This window comes from Typha angustifolia, chromosome 15, assembly GCF_048772165.1.
Source record: "Typha angustifolia cultivar Huaian chromosome 15, ASM4877216v1, whole genome shotgun sequence".
Classification (NCBI taxonomy): domain Eukaryota; kingdom Viridiplantae; phylum Streptophyta; class Magnoliopsida; order Poales; family Typhaceae; genus Typha; species Typha angustifolia.
The window spans coordinates 8,499,808-8,515,349 of record NC_133253.1 but is presented as its reverse complement, the minus strand read 5'-3'; the positions used below and the strand labels follow the sequence as shown (position 1 = coordinate 8,515,349).

The 15,542-nt window shown below is 34.4% G+C and overlaps 1 protein-coding gene across 2 annotated transcripts; it reads right to left on the bottom strand.

The window, feature by feature from the left end:
- Nucleotides 1-268: 268 nt before the first annotated feature.
- Nucleotides 269-12,611, bottom strand: LOC140777253 (folylpolyglutamate synthase). 2 transcript variants are annotated; one of them, XM_073121238.1, is made up of 16 exons: nucleotides 12,414-12,611; nucleotides 12,206-12,327; nucleotides 12,051-12,116; nucleotides 11,876-11,985; nucleotides 11,635-11,695; nucleotides 11,300-11,383; nucleotides 7,486-7,542; nucleotides 6,415-6,475; nucleotides 4,334-4,380; nucleotides 4,151-4,228; nucleotides 3,860-4,024; nucleotides 3,518-3,775; nucleotides 3,343-3,421; nucleotides 2,414-2,569; nucleotides 2,136-2,245; nucleotides 269-896 (listed from the first exon to the last, which is right to left on the bottom strand). In XM_073121238.1, the coding sequence occupies exons 1-16, from the start codon at nucleotides 12,583-12,585 to the stop codon at nucleotides 837-839; spliced, it is 1,686 nt and encodes a 561-aa protein (XP_072977339.1). In that variant the 5' UTR covers nucleotides 12,586-12,611; the 3' UTR covers nucleotides 269-836. The 2 variants fall into 2 exon arrangements, with proteins under 2 accessions (XP_072977339.1, XP_072977340.1); XM_073121239.1 differs by having other exon boundaries at nucleotides 12,206-12,324.
- Nucleotides 12,612-15,542: the final 2,931 nt, after the last annotated feature.

The window sequence follows — 15,542 nt, the reverse complement described above, 5'->3', positions numbered from 1 at the left end:
TTCCCAAAATTGGATTCGACTAATCCTTGCAAATGAAAGATGATTAAATATGCATGAGTAGCTTAAGTAGATCACATAATTTCTATAACTCATAATTTGTGATGCATCATCATTGTCGTACATAAAATTCTATATGGCTATCTACACCATGGATATAACCTCACGATCTCAAGCAATGACCATCCTTTCTCCGTCTAAACTCCATTGGATACCATGTCATGAAACATCGCCATGAATATATTAATAGAATCATACCTGCAACGCAAAATACAAGCCAAAACATGCAAATTTATTCCTTCTCAGTAGATTGTACATGGCTTTTAGAAAATTTGGCACCATTTGTTACATCTACTTCCGAAATTAAACTACATAAGAAGCCATGACAAACAAACGAACGTTGATTCGGTAATAATTCACTATAGCGTTTAAGCACAAATCTACACCATAAGTCAGGCAAGGGTAAAAAAAAACTAACAAAGCAAGCTCAAGTGTTTACAAATATCTGGATTCACAATTCCGGGGACAATCTTAGAAGAATGTTTGGTGACTATTTACTCTGGTTGAATAGTCTGATAACTGGAACAACAGTTTCAAATGGCTCGAATGAAATGAAAGAAGCATACCACTGCATGTTTGGCAACCAACGAATAAGAAAAATTGTAGGCCAGATGCCTGCTCAACCTGTAAATTTGAGGATCCTTCCGATTGAGCAGCAGCAACAAAATGCTCAGTGGAAAGTCTTCCTTTGACCTCCATCCACATCTGGTTTATGTAAATAGTCGCCGAAGCAGAAATTGCAAATAGTGAACTGAGACTTAATTAATCTTCAAAGAAAGTCATTTCCTGATTAATCTCAACACATCACCCACAAGGTGCAAAGAACCAGTGACCAGGACCTGAAGAAAGCATTTCAAACAAACATATTAGTGAGAATATATTTAGAGGCCGAAACAGAAGGGGTATAGCTCCAAGATGACCACAAAATAGGATGAAGTCCTTTATTGCAATCTACACGGTACACCACATTCTTGCAGACGTACAAAATATTTATACTTGTCATTCCACAGGGGAAGGGAAAAAATAAAGGAAACTGACCTCAGAGCAGTCAAGAAAAGAAATATAATAGACCAAAGAAAAGGTACAGGGCTAGCCAGCCAGTGGTAGTCACTTTAGCAACCCTCATCTACAGTGCTATACATTTTCATTGCTACGACAATATATTAATATACAGTTCTTTAAGATGAAGTAGAAAGTGGATTTTATCATTTCCTAATTTTCAGAGTAAGCAGTTTGGTGAGTCGTACTCTAGGTTGATAAGAGTGCATATTTCATAAAGGTCACCATTATTTTGTTTTGAGAGGAACTTTTAAGGGGGAAGCAACTTTGGAGCACACATGTGAAAGATATAAAAAGGTAAATATGAAAACTAAGGGCATGCTAATTAAACATGATAACACTTAAGTACATTTAAATATGATCATTGGGCGGGTTGGGACGAGTTCAGGCCAGGCTTACCGGGCCAACTAGGCTAACCACTGTGTTCGCCAGCTAGCCTTGGGCCGGGTTCAAATCTGGCTAGAATAGTCTAACCCATTATCACAAGTTGGCCAGTGAGAGAGCAGGCTGGCGTGAGTCTTTTTTTTAAAAAAATTTCTAAAAATAGAGGAACAAAAATATTTTTTAAAAGATAAGCTAACGGTAAAAAATTTCAAACAATACAGAATACTGAACGAGTGGACTTTTGTGGGGGCTGACGGGCGGGCTTCTAGATTGAGCTTCCGGGTTAGGCCGATGGACGGGTTTTTGGGCCAAACTGAGCAGACAAAGGACTGACCCGTGCTGCCCATTGGGTAGTTCTGGCTTGAGCCAACAGTTTGGGCACGGGCCTGGTAAGTCCCAAAGGCTTAGCCTGGTCCAAATTGGGCTAGGGACGGACGGGCTAGGCCATTTGATCAGGTCTTAAGTACATTCAATTATTCTTTATTGCATCATAGTTTGGCACAATACAAATCGAATGCCCCTATAGCAATTGAATTAATTTGATATATGGCCATAAGGCCATTGTAGTATTGTACTACTAAAAGTAATGTGGTGGTAATGAGATCTATTTGAATTAACACCATAAGTTCTTGTACCTGAAACCGAATAGATTGATTTTGTTGAGCGCTTTCCCTGAGCCACTTAATTGCAAATGGGACTGAAGGGAACACTAAACTGTTATCGAAACCACCCGTGCTACTTAGACCTGCATGATTTCCAAGTGGGACCAAAATTCACCTTTGTCAGCTACTGCTAGATGAATGCAACAAGAAAAATCATGAGAATTCTCAGCAAATTAAATCTTAATTTTAGTTGGATGGTGTTCACAATTCTAAAGCTAATTAGGAAAAATTAGAATCCTTAAGAAAGATACCTTTGTTACTATGGAGCAGGCTCTCCCACACCTTTTGCAGTGATAGCTGCCATGATAGATCAATTTGCTGAGGCTCTGCTGGTGGTGATGCATTAGTACCAAGCTTGTGATATTGGGACTGGTTTGGTACGAACAGGGCCTTGTGGAAGTGAACCCCTGAAAACAATGATGTTTCATAGTTCATACAGGATTGTTTGTGAGTACATTTCAGCTGTATAACCAATGAGTTTTTGCCACTTTTGAGATGTATTTAATCCAATAACAAGAGAATAAAGAGAACCAATGCATCATGCATTACAATGCATAATAAACAAGCCCTTGTGGAAATCCCTCTGGAATTTACTTTATTAAATTTCTGAAACTGGCGGAGCAACTTCAACAAGTAATTGTATGAGAATCAGCTATAAATTAATAGGAAAACAACTTCAGAAGTGTAACGAAAAATGCAATGAAGATGTTTGCAAGTAAAAAGTTCTTCCCATAATAATGGTTGAAAAATAGCTTTAAATATAACAACTGTCAAGTCAAATAAAAGAAAGGGTCATATATACCAATACATGTAAATAAGGTATAAAAACAAACCTACCTGCATACAAATAGTCAAATATATTTAGACACATACTTGTATGTAGGCATAAAACTTCTTATCCATATGTATATACATACCCGCAAATATATACACACAAGCACTTATAATATATGCAAGAAATGTATTCATCCTTACTGCCAATATCGAAGAATCTGTTATTATATATGTATAAACACCCATAAGCATATAAATTTCCATTTACAAGGATATACATACATAAACACCAATAGAAATAAGAATTTTTTTTTTTTTTGGAACCATGATTTCACATACCTAACATTCAAATCATAAATCAAGTTGGTTTCAGAAAGTTAGACTTATGGCTCATGAAGCTTCTTACCATGCTGAGCACAAGTTTTAACTAAACGTGGAAGCAACAGTTGAGGATCTCTCACTGACATGCAATTGAACAGAAGAATCTGCGTTTAAGAAGAACTAAATTATCCTGTAACCTTGTACACTGAAAAGCATGAAGTACACTTGCATCTACAAATTGAAACTCAGTAAGGCAATACCTGCCTGGAGCTGCAGCTGTTGTGATACTGTTCCCCCAAGGGATCTAAATGTTTGGGAACCTCCTTGATAGCATGTGAATACCATCTTGCACACATCTCCATACTTTCTGGGCTATGTGCCCCATCTAAATAGAAAACCAACTCCGCAAGGTTGAATTTCTGGCCTTCTACACAGACATGTTTATCATGGACAATTTGTGCTCGGCCTTGCAAACTAGCACTTGTGAGACCTCTGATGAATTGCTCAGGCAAGGAAGTCTGGTTTTCATAAAACATGATGAATGACCCTTCATCCTTGTATCAAGTGGTGAAAAGTAAAATATAATAGATAACAGGACATACAGTATGTTCAAGACACAATTTGTTCATATGTCCCTCTTTTTCAAGCCAAGCACTAGCCAAAGCAATTGCAAGGCCTGCATTTAGAAATTGATGCTCACCATGGAGTCCAAGATCTTGATCCTTCAATGACTCAGGATTCAGAGGTGAGACGATTTGAAGAGGAACCTGCATTGCAATAATTTGATTCATGTTTCTTATGCATTCAATATCTCCGATTGAAATTTTTTTTACATAATAAGAGGTTATGAAAGTCACAAACAGCATATATATTTATATATACGCTCCACCTACACCTAATTTGGAAGCCCTATCCTCAAGCACAGACATTGCCTCTTCTGGCTGGGGAACAGTATAGGCTGGAATTCCTCTCTGTGTTAAATGAAGGTACAGTCAGAAAAACCAAAAACCATTAAATCAAGCCTTGCTGCATGACATTGAAAATCTCCAATAGAAGTTCACATCATAATTAGGAACCTTGAAAATACCAGCTTTCTCCCCAGCAATTTCTCCAAGTGTATTTCCTGTTTGTGGTACAATTGGCAATTACAAAGCTAATTACATAAACATCGGAAAAATTGAACTTTAACTCAATATCCCTATGATAAATGCAATCTTTTACACGCTTTCCATCATTACACCAGAATGTGCAAGCAGTATGGATGACTGACATTTCATCTTGACACACTTTGGTCAACTTATATGCTCACGGCAGGTCAAGGTTCTTCCTTTCTTGCTAATGAAAGTACCATCTAGATAACTAATTTAAGCAAAATATAACAATGGTCAAGCCAATTAATGGTAAGACAGATAAACATAAAGCAAACATATTTGATCCGTGCTATAATTGCTCAAAGGATGAATAAAGTGCTTTGACAATTATACTATGTTGAGATGGCAGGACAGTTATCTAACACAGAAATGCAAAAAGGAATAATACAACAAAATTGATGAATCACTTCAAATCTTATATGAAGCCTCAGAAGTCAGAGGTTGCCCATGAGTCCTTCGGAATGAAATCAATCACAATAAATTTGAGTGAAGTGTCTCAATTTTACAATTCCTACACAAATCAGGCTCCATTTAAAGTATAATATCTGAAAGATGCAGTATCTGATGTAGTTGGTGCATGAAGTACACATAAAAACAATTAATCCACATTGACAGGAAAGAAAACAGAATAGCAACAAAAAGGAAGTGGACTAGGAAATCATTAACAGGACCACATCATCAAATTCTAAGAAGTCCACCAATGTAGTTCTTGGTTATCGTCAACAGTATAATTTTAAACCTAGAACTAAGCATTTAGGTTATGAAAAGAGGAAAGAAGAAAAAGGAGGTTGTTCTGACACAACACAACACAACACAACACAATAGTTCATTAAGTTCTTCCTCAAATCACAAAAAGGATAGAGTGCAGAGTATATAACTATATATTACAAATCCTGAACAGAAATAAATTAGAGTAGTACACAAATTACCACCATTAGACATGTCCTTCCCTTTACATTTACTGGGATCCGATGCAGGAAATCTAAGCCAGTAATGATCATAACTTACTAGATGTGCAACAACTCTTATTTCCGTTATCGTATAAAATCATATAACATTTTCCACAATAATTTCAAGTCATTGTCATATAAATAAGTTCCTTACATGAAAACCTATATTCAACCGACGAGCATACCTTCAGAGAAGGTTGAACAAGATAATGTTTTGAGTTCTTTGATGTGACTTTAATGCTTAATGAAAGAGAATCAATCATCAACTCCCAGAGGTATTCGTATATATTCAAAGTTGATTGCCTCAGTTGTGCTCCCTTCTGTATATATACATAGGCTCCTCCTTTACAACATTGTAACTTCTAAAATTACAAGCATCCTGGACTCTACAAAATAACCTCGAACATGTAGGTAGTTCTATCTAATAATATAGTTGTCAAAGGGTGACAATGCACAGCATCCCTAACCTCCCTCCATAAAAAATGTTAGTTAGGCATACTAATAGTGATAACAATTATTATAAAAAAAAGGCTGCCATCATAAGTGGAACAAATTCTACATGAGCTCTTGGAGAAAGCCACTACACCAATTCCACCATCAATTGGTAAGTATTGATAAATTCATAAAGGCAATCAGTATTTCAAACAACTAAATTAAAAAAATTTCATCCTCTATAAGTCTCCTAAATAATCTTGTAATATGCAGCTAATGCCCGTTGCTATACCTTTATATTTAAATTTTTATTATACAATGTCCATGAATTAAGCTATCTACATCGTTTCACCTCTTTTATAGTTATTTTTAGAAAATGGCTGTCCATAAGACTCTAAATTCGGCACTAATTTTTCTAATTCAAAGACTAGATCTAGAATTTGGCACTAATTTTTCAATTCTATTACATACTGTTTGGCTAATGGCTAGAATTCAAAGACTACATCTGCTTTTTTTCTGTATAAAACAATTTTTCTACTGGTTCTAATCAATGTTACATCCAATAAAAATTCAAGACATATTGTATGTATGCGTAATTAAAGGAGAGGACAAGATGCAACTAACCAAGAATTTCCATATGGTCGTAACCCAGGGAAGTTATTCCACAAACAATAGGTTCTTGCACCTGCAAAAATTGCCAATCTTTAACCATTTGGCATGTTTACTAGTGACAATGGCTATAAATATATGTATAGAGAGAGAGAGAGAGAGAGGTGCCAATCTGCCCAGCATGATTCAAACAGAAATAAAAACTTCTTGCCAGACTGGCCTTAACATAAAACTTGCTTTATCAAGCAAACCTAAAGATGGCCCAGGCATATATTGTTATTACACCCAATCTCACGGCCTGCCTCATTTTCATAAAATCTGAACATGTGATATGCCGTTTTTCTGGGAAATTATTTCTGTACAAAATGTGTTCTGGCCTCACAAGAGTAAGAGCCCATCGATACCCCTAAATAGTTCTTTGATTCAGTATATAAATTATGCTTATGCATGGTTTGAATTTTCATCCGAAACCTAGACATTCTGTTGGTCCCATCTGATCCAAAACTGCCCCAGACCCAATAGCATCCAACTGGAACTGCCATAATACAATTTTTCTTTAAGTACGTTTCATACTCGTGCTGGATTTGGATTGAATCCAGCTTGTTCCTAACCCAGTACCAATCTCATTCTTACATGCTAATACATCTAGTGTAATGCACTGAAAAAGAAGATTACAGGAGTACACACATGAATTCCAAGAAGGATTTGACATGAATTTGATCTGTTTCATTTTCGTAGCGATGATAACCAGCAATTTTTTGACTAGTTTGATAATGTTATGTGGGTCTTTCTAATTTTGTCTCTTATTGTTCTCAATTTCATCATGTTTATTTAAATCTTTAGTTAACTTTTGAAATTTATTTATTAAAATAAGACTGAAACTAGAACTGACAAAATGTTTCATTCTTTAGTGGGACCGACACCAAAAGTTCAAACTATGTGCCTATTTACACCAAAAATAATAATAAAGAATTTTTCTTTATCATTCCAAATATGAGCTACTTATACATAATATATGGTAGCATCAGAACCCAGAAGTCATAAATATTTTGCTAGTTAGAATTATTTGAACACAATATCACGCACCACATTTGTTGCATCAAATTTTCCTCCTAACCCAACTTCAAGAACAGCAACCTCGACCTGCTTCACTTGAAAATAGTTAGGTACATCAAATGTTTGCAAGATGATATCACAATGTAAAAAGAATCTAGTGTAATAGGATATAAGCAGATAATCTTGCATGAATATGAAAAGGATGATTAACAATATGTTAAGCACCAGATACAAAAGCCAAAGTGTACCAAAAGTGGTACAATAATGGTATCATGACAAAGATTGGATAGTACAACTAGAAGAATGAATCATGATGATGCAAAGTATCTGGGGCAGAGTAACTGCAATTGTAAGGTTTAAGAGAAATCCATCATTGCACAATAAGAATCCATCATAACCTTGAAAATGTAATCCTAGGAAAAATCTATCATGATACCATAATCTATCAGACTTTCAAATACAATTGTAATAAATATGGTCAGGGACATAAACTTCTAGTAGAATGGCACAAGAAGAGTTGAGAGATGTAAAATTAAGAACAGACTGCAGCATTATCAAAATGAAATATGAGCAATGCATATGGGATAACCTTAAATCTATTAGTATCCCGGAAAACAGATGCTGCAGCAAAGTGATGAACTGATGTTTTTCTAATAAAAATAAAAGGTAAAGTTGCAAAATAGCCTATCGAACCATGACAATGCATGCATGCATCACCATAGTTATGAAAAATTAACAATAGTTAGGGGTGCTCAAAAAGCCTGTGAACCCGAAGCCCGTTCATATACAACACAATAAAATCGGGTCATAACCCGTCCCAAGCCTGCTTTTGACCCGGCCTAACTCAACTCAAAAGTCTACTGGATTGGCTTGGGGTTAAGCTATGTTCAAGCCCGGCCTGACCCGAGCCCGCAATGCCTAGTCTGTCCATAAGGCCCATAGATAATGACTCGTTTTTGAGTTATGTCCATCCGCAATTAGTTTGACTCATATCTATTATATTTAAATTTATATTCTTTAAATCCTATTTAATTGCTTATATTTCTTAAACGTTAAACATATGTTTCTATTATTATATTCATAAGAGCATTAGCAACAGTCACAAAATTGTGACTAACTTGGTCGAGATTAGAAACAATTATCAAGGTTCAAAAAATCGGGATCGGGATAGGCCTTTTGAAAAAAAGATATATATCGGCTGGATCGCCCGAATCGAATTAAATTTTTTTAATTACATAAATTCTAAATATTATTTAAAAATACAGAAAGATTTCTAAAAATTTAGAAAACATGACAAAAAAAGAGAAAATTATAATTATTTACATATGAGCCTTAAAAATTAAACAAAAGTACTAACTAACTCAAAAGTCAAAATTTGATGAATACCAAGTTAGCTCTTGTAAATTCCTGTAGTTGTCATCATAATCATTATAAGTTTGAAAATAATGGTGTCTAGATTTTAGTGCTCCAAAGAGTGATTGTATCATATTATTTATATCAAATAGATTTTATTGAATCTAAAGAAGATAATAATTAATATATAGATCTTGCGTCTAAGAATATTGAGAAGGATAATAATTAGCATATGGATCATGGGATTATTCTAAATAATGAATACTTAATAAACCATAGTTTGTTGGAGTTCGCTCGAGTGAGATTTGCATCGCCGGAGTTCGTTGGAGCTAGATTTCTCCATTAGAAAGTGTGTGAGAATAAAAGGAGAATGAAGTGAGAGAGAGAGAGAGAGTAAGAAGAAAAGAATAAAAAGAGAAAAGGAAAGAGCTTAGGGGCATCAATAATTGATGTCACTGGATCGGATTCGAGTCAGATCCATAATGGGTCTAACCCGATTTGATCAAATCAGCTGATCTCGATCCGAATCGGCCAATCCTGGCCGATTTCAGTCATTTGACTATTTGACTGGGATCGGATATGGATCAAGATTGGGTCTGGCCAATCGCAATCATGATTAGTTGATCCGACGAACCTTGACAATTATGGAAGTGAGAACATTTAAAAAAAATTGAATTATATAAAAGCATTATTTCTAGGCTTTTAGAAAATATTCAACCGTATAAAAATATTCTTTCTAAACATTTTGATTCAATTAGATATGGTATGTCTGTCCACTCACAATTAGCCCACTCAATAACATGAGCATAGATTGGACTAGGTCAAAATACTTGAACTCAACCCGAGCTTGGACCTTGTTCAATACTAGTATAGGAATAGACTGCGCCAGATATTGTCCAAGTCCGAGACCGATTTTATTTTGTCCGGGTCAGACCCAACCTGGTCCATGAGCACCCCTAATAGTAGTTAGTATAGACCAACCAGACAACACACAAATAAAATAATAACTTTCAAGCTCTAGCCAAGTGTATGTTCCTCAATAAGAAATTGAAGTGCCCTTTTCTTGTTCAAATGGGCCATAGAAAACAAGAAATTAGCTATATCTAGGAGGATCAAAACAAGATAGTTGTGGACCATTTTGGCCACAGTGAAAAATTATGTATAGGCTTTGTGAGCAATATGTGCCAAATTCGAGTCTCAATTGTTCACCTAAGCTTCTAGAGGTTATAACTTTTTCAAATTATGTCCAATTTTCAGTATTAAAAGCCAAAAAAGACTGCTCAAAGAGGCATAAATGTGGTGATAAAGGTGATTGTCAGTCAAAGGCAAACTGTTTCGAAATTGTGTAATGCCTCCTAATACCCAATAAACAAGAGAAATGTTAATATAGACTCTGAGACTACCTCTAATAGTCATAAACTATTTCCATGTACTCAAATTCTGAAAGTTAACTAGCAAAATAAATTCAAATTCTATTTGACACTTGTTGCTAATATAAATATAGCCTTGTAACTATTCAAGTCAAAAACAGTATCGGGAAAGCAAAGTACCAAAATCCCTACTTCACCACCCCAAATCTTTTCTCTTCTCATTCTAAGCATCCAAGCATAGCAGATTGGAAGAACTGATACCCCTCTGTTTGGTCAAGGAATCATGGTGCTTATGAAGACACATTAAGAATATGTGCCTGCCAAATATCCTGATATCTGTAATATAATGAAATCTGAAGAATAACGGCCTGCTACATCAAATCTTTTCAGGAAGTTGATACCCCTTTTCTGAGCTGTCTCCAAAAGCATGTTTTAAAATAGTAACCGAAACTATCCTAAAGATGCAATAGTGTCAAACCTTAGATAGTTTCCCTTTTTTTTCCTAGATAAAATTTAACCTCAATAGACTTCCAACTCATTAAGGTGCTTCCATTTCCTCTCATTCAGCCTAAAATAACATTTGTGGTTGCTGCCTATATTGGTTGAATACAAATTTCAGGTGGCTGAAACAAGATTTTTTATATATGGCCTCCTGTAGGCAGGGTAATCTCAAGTTGACTAAACAGTAATCTTTTCATGAAAGGAGAATACTGAAACAAAATTCTATATTTCCAGTGGATGAATTTTCCAAAACATAACATAACAAAGGAACCATTTCAAGGCTTTCAGGTGATACAACAATAAATCCAGAGAAAAGGAAAACAAAAGGGGAATTCACACAAACTCTCACACACTTACAAAGAGCAAAGGTTCCATCCAAAATTTCAAATATTAACCTTTCAACTTTTCAAATGCTTAAATGACCTCTCAACAGTTGAAGTTAGGCGTCTTTCAACCCAAAAAATACTATATCTCATTCTTCAAAATGAAAATACAGGAAAAATGCCATAATTACCAAGACAAGTAAACTATGAAATGTATGTTGACATATATCAGTATTGCAAGAGAAGCAACAACTGATATGAAAAAAGAAAGAGGATATACAGTTGCAAGATTTTGACCTGCTCAGCTGAGAATATTTTGAATGCTAGCAACGCAAGGAATCTAAAGTAGGTTGGCATTGGGACATCATCATTAGTCTTCTCCTGCAAGGGGGATAAAAGTCACCTCACCATCCATTAAAATAGAAGAAAGAAGAGAAGCGTGAGAAGACTACAACTGAACAAATAAAGAAATATGAGGATTCACGGTTTCAGATATTATGAAACTACAAGCACAATTCAGTTGAATCAGTTCAGTAACAAGATGAAAGAGTCGGGGCAGACATGGTACATTACGGCCTACATTTCATCAATCCAGAAAACAAGTAAAACAAAAAAGAAAAAGATAAACTCACCTGCAGTTTGTTCCAACACCACCAGAAGTATTTCAAAAACTTCTCTTCAGAAATATCCACCCTACAATTCTCAAATCGTTGTAAGAGGAAAATTAGTACGGCAACAGTATTAAATGCTTTAACGCAGCAACGTAAAAGAAAAAACAAATCCAACGTACAACTCGTAAAATTTTAACTTAATAAATTCTAAAATATCAATAGAAAAACCAAACGTAATAAATAAATAAATAAACAAGATTACCCATCAAGCCGAAAACGCTCCCGCACATCCATTAAGTGAGGCGATGTGAATAGCCCAGTCCGGAAACCGCAGGAGCGCAGAATAGATTCGGTAAAAGTGCATGTCGAACCCTATAGAGCTTTATATTAACAACATAAATAAGATACCAACAAAAAAGACCCAAATTTTAATTCACCTTTCCTTTAGTCCCGGCGACATGGATAACTTTCAGGTCAGCTATCGGTTTTTCCAACTCCAGAATCTAAATTTTTTTTTTTTTCCCAAAAGAAAGAAACATCTCAATTCGACTACATAAATCTCGGAAAAGGGGAGAAAAGGAAAAGGCGAGACCTTTAAGTAGTCGAACAGGAGATCGAACTGGTCGCCTCGGTTGGAGCCATCGGCCCGAGTGCGGCGCGTGATGAGGGAGGACAAGCAGTTGAGTGCCTCCTCGTACGGCGTTGGAGAAACTGCTGTGGTGGAAATAGAAGGTGGAAAGTTGGAGGATTTGGAATTGTATTCTCGAATGGAAGAATGGAGACGCAAGAGATGTATTTACCTGAAGCGGCCATGGTTCGAGTCCAACGACGGTGGAAGCGAGACGTTTGTGGCGATAGGAAGGAGGCGGAGGTGGAGAAGGAGGAGGAAGGAGGAGGAGGAGAGAGAAGGGCGGCTGAGACACGAGACAGTGGAGATAGGAGAAGGTGTGGAAATAGATGGGGCATCAGCATCCTCTCCACTGGCCACGGCCCACGCGTTAGTATAAACAGTGAATAATAATATAGGATCATTTGCAAATCACCGCCTATATATTAGCCTTATTGCTATCCACCTCATGTCCTTTTCTTGGTTAAGAATTAAGACGCTCTTCTTTTTCTTATTTTCCTTGTAGTTAATATGAAACTATTTTATGTTTTCCGTCCTTTCAAATGAGTAAAAAGTAGTGCTTTATAAATACAAGATAAAAAGGGGGTGAATATGCAGTTTGTTAAACTGACATAGCAGATAAACAACCATTTAAATCTATATTAATATACTAATATTTACATCTCTCTTCTCTCTTATTTTTATTTAATATTTTTATATTTATTAATTATTATTAGTTTATTAAAAACGATATTATTTTAATCAACGATTATTTCAACCATTCTCTCTCCTCATCTATTCATTATAAGAAATATTTTTATTATTTGCTAACCTATATTTTAATTTTATATTATTACACACTATAATAATAACCCAAAAACTCTATTTTATTTACTGGTTTTATTCCGGGATTGGCTTTCTAGCCTTAGAAGCCATGTTTGCTTTGAATCTAGGGAGCTCTTTGAATTAATTTAGAGACTTATAAATTGGTTCAATAATTAAACATTTTATTATATTAATTCTAACTAAAGAAAATACTTTATTAATTAATTAGCCAACCACCAGGCTGCCACTTTCACTGCACGATAACAATAAAGTTACTCTTTTGGGTTGCAAGATTGCAGTCATAGATACAGGATTTAGAGAGGTGAGCAGCAGATTTTTCTTTTTTTTTAACCAAATTAATCCTCTTCCTAATTTTATATTTTATTTTTAGATGTTGTAATAAGATACTAATCTTATTAATGTTTTAATCATAAAAAAATACTAAAAATTTCAGAGCTTTAATAGGAAAAGAAGATTTTATCTTTTTTATATAAAATAATGAACAATTAAGTATTTTATCATTAAAAATACTAAATTTGTTTAGTGCGTTATTAAGACATTAAACTAAACTATTCGATTTGGAAGGTAATAACTTTCTAATCGGTAGTCCATTTTAAATATGTGATATATTCGTTACAAACAAAAACAAATGCAATTGATATTGATGAATAAATCTCAGATGAGAAGTATATATATATATATATAAAAGTTTAGAGCATCGAAACTTTATATTAGTTATTCATTTTACCGTTAAGTACTTATGTCCAAAATCACTTTATTTCATACTTTAAAAAGTCTCAAACTAATCCTTGTACTTACATTGAAGTGAGATCGTTAGCTTTCTATCCAAATTAACGGGGAGTGTCTAAAAAATTTTAAAATTAAATGAAGGATTGAATTCCCTTAAATTTTAATTTTTTATAGATAAAAATGCCCTTCTCCTCTTATATAAGCATTTTTTTTTCAAAAATATTCTTATGTTTTTCTTCTCTTACTTTTAAGATTATACTAACTATATAGTAAGTTGTATTAAACTTAATTTTTATAAAGTTTAATAGTTATGTCACAATTAAAAACAAGACAAATATAAGGTTAAAAGAATATTAAATAAAAAACTTATCTATCTTTCTTAAAAAACACGACGAGGCTATTTTGGTTGAGTGCGCTCCATTAACTTTGATAGAGAAATTGACGATTTCAGTTTAGTTATAAGTATAAAGACTAGTTTGAGACTTTTTTAAGTATAAAAGGATAAAGTGATTTTAGGCATAAATACAGGTAGTAGTATTATACGACGCCTCATCAAAATTTTGGTTGAAATCAAAATGCCGAGAGTATAAGCAATACAATAGTAAAGCTGGACTCGAGAAGCACTATAGTAATTAGGCAAAACTCGAGCTTATTCATTGCTGAATAAACCTTAAATTTATAATAAGGACAAAGGATGACACTTCTTTGAAATAATCTTTAACCTCCTAACTATTTAGAAAAAATATTTAGGAAACTAATAGCTAAGTTTTCTTTTGCTTATATAAAGACTTGAACCCATTACTTGTAAATACATCTAAAGTTTTAGTAAATGAAATAGAAGTAAAAAAAATTGCTAAAAAAGCTTGTCTTATCTAAGTGTTATTAAAGTTTTTTTTTTTAACTAGCTAACTCTAGTAGATTTATAAGTATCTTTCCCATGACCAAGGAAGTTATAGGTTGGACTCCATCCCCAAACAATATTGTAAAAAAAATTGTTTAGTAGTTTGACTCAACGGCTCAACTCGGTTAATGACTTAGCAATACGATTGGCTTGGAAAAACAGCTCAACAGCTTGAAACAAACCTCAACGATATTTGGTTGAAAATAATTGTTCGGTGATGCACAAGACTTAAAGCCTAAATTAGACAACTTACTATGTTAGCTAAAAGCTTGATAGATCCTAAGTATCTCTATATCTATGAAGGATTGCTCATTTATCATGCCCATATTTAACCTTTGAGCTCATGAATGATAAAAAAATATTTTTTTTCTTTTTTTACTTCTACGTTATCTTTACTTCGAAACTTAAGATAAAAAGCTTTTTCTTTTCTTTTCTTACTTCGACGTTATTTTACTTCGAGACTTACTTTATATTATGAAGAAGTTAAAGTGCCACACAAACTTACCAAATAATAAAAAAAATATTAAGTTCGTGACAACCAATATGCTTGACTTTGAGCAGCTCAGCTCCGTGGAGCAGATCAAGCAGTTACAAGAGCTAACAGAAACAGCTTGAGTTAGTTTGGCCAACTCATTGGCTGCAGCACTATGAAAATTGCCTAAACATATCAGCAGAATGATCATTTTGCACACATGATTTTCTATCACTGCCAAAGCTCTGGCAATTCTACTATAACCTACATCCACAGAGTTTAGTAACGCCTTGTTACTGAAAGATGAGATAAAAAGAGTCATTTAGAAGCCATAAAAGACATCCAGGAAAAAGAAAAAGAAATAGTGGATGATA

What these genes read in the sequence shown, in the direction of transcription:
- LOC140777253 (XM_073121238.1), bottom strand. Translation starts at nt 12,585, where the DNA reads ATGCTGATGCCCCATCTATTTCCACACCTTCTCCTATCTCCACTGTCT. An exon ending in TCGAACCATGGCCGCTTCAG is followed by an intron (nt 12,328 to 12,413) that starts GTAAATACATCT and finishes TTTCCACCACAG; the next exon opens with CAGTTTCTCCAACGCCGTAC. An exon ending in TCGCCGGGACTAAAGGAAAG is followed by an intron (nt 11,986 to 12,050) that starts GTGAATTAAAAT and finishes AAAGCTCTATAG; the next exon opens with GGTTCGACATGCACTTTTAC.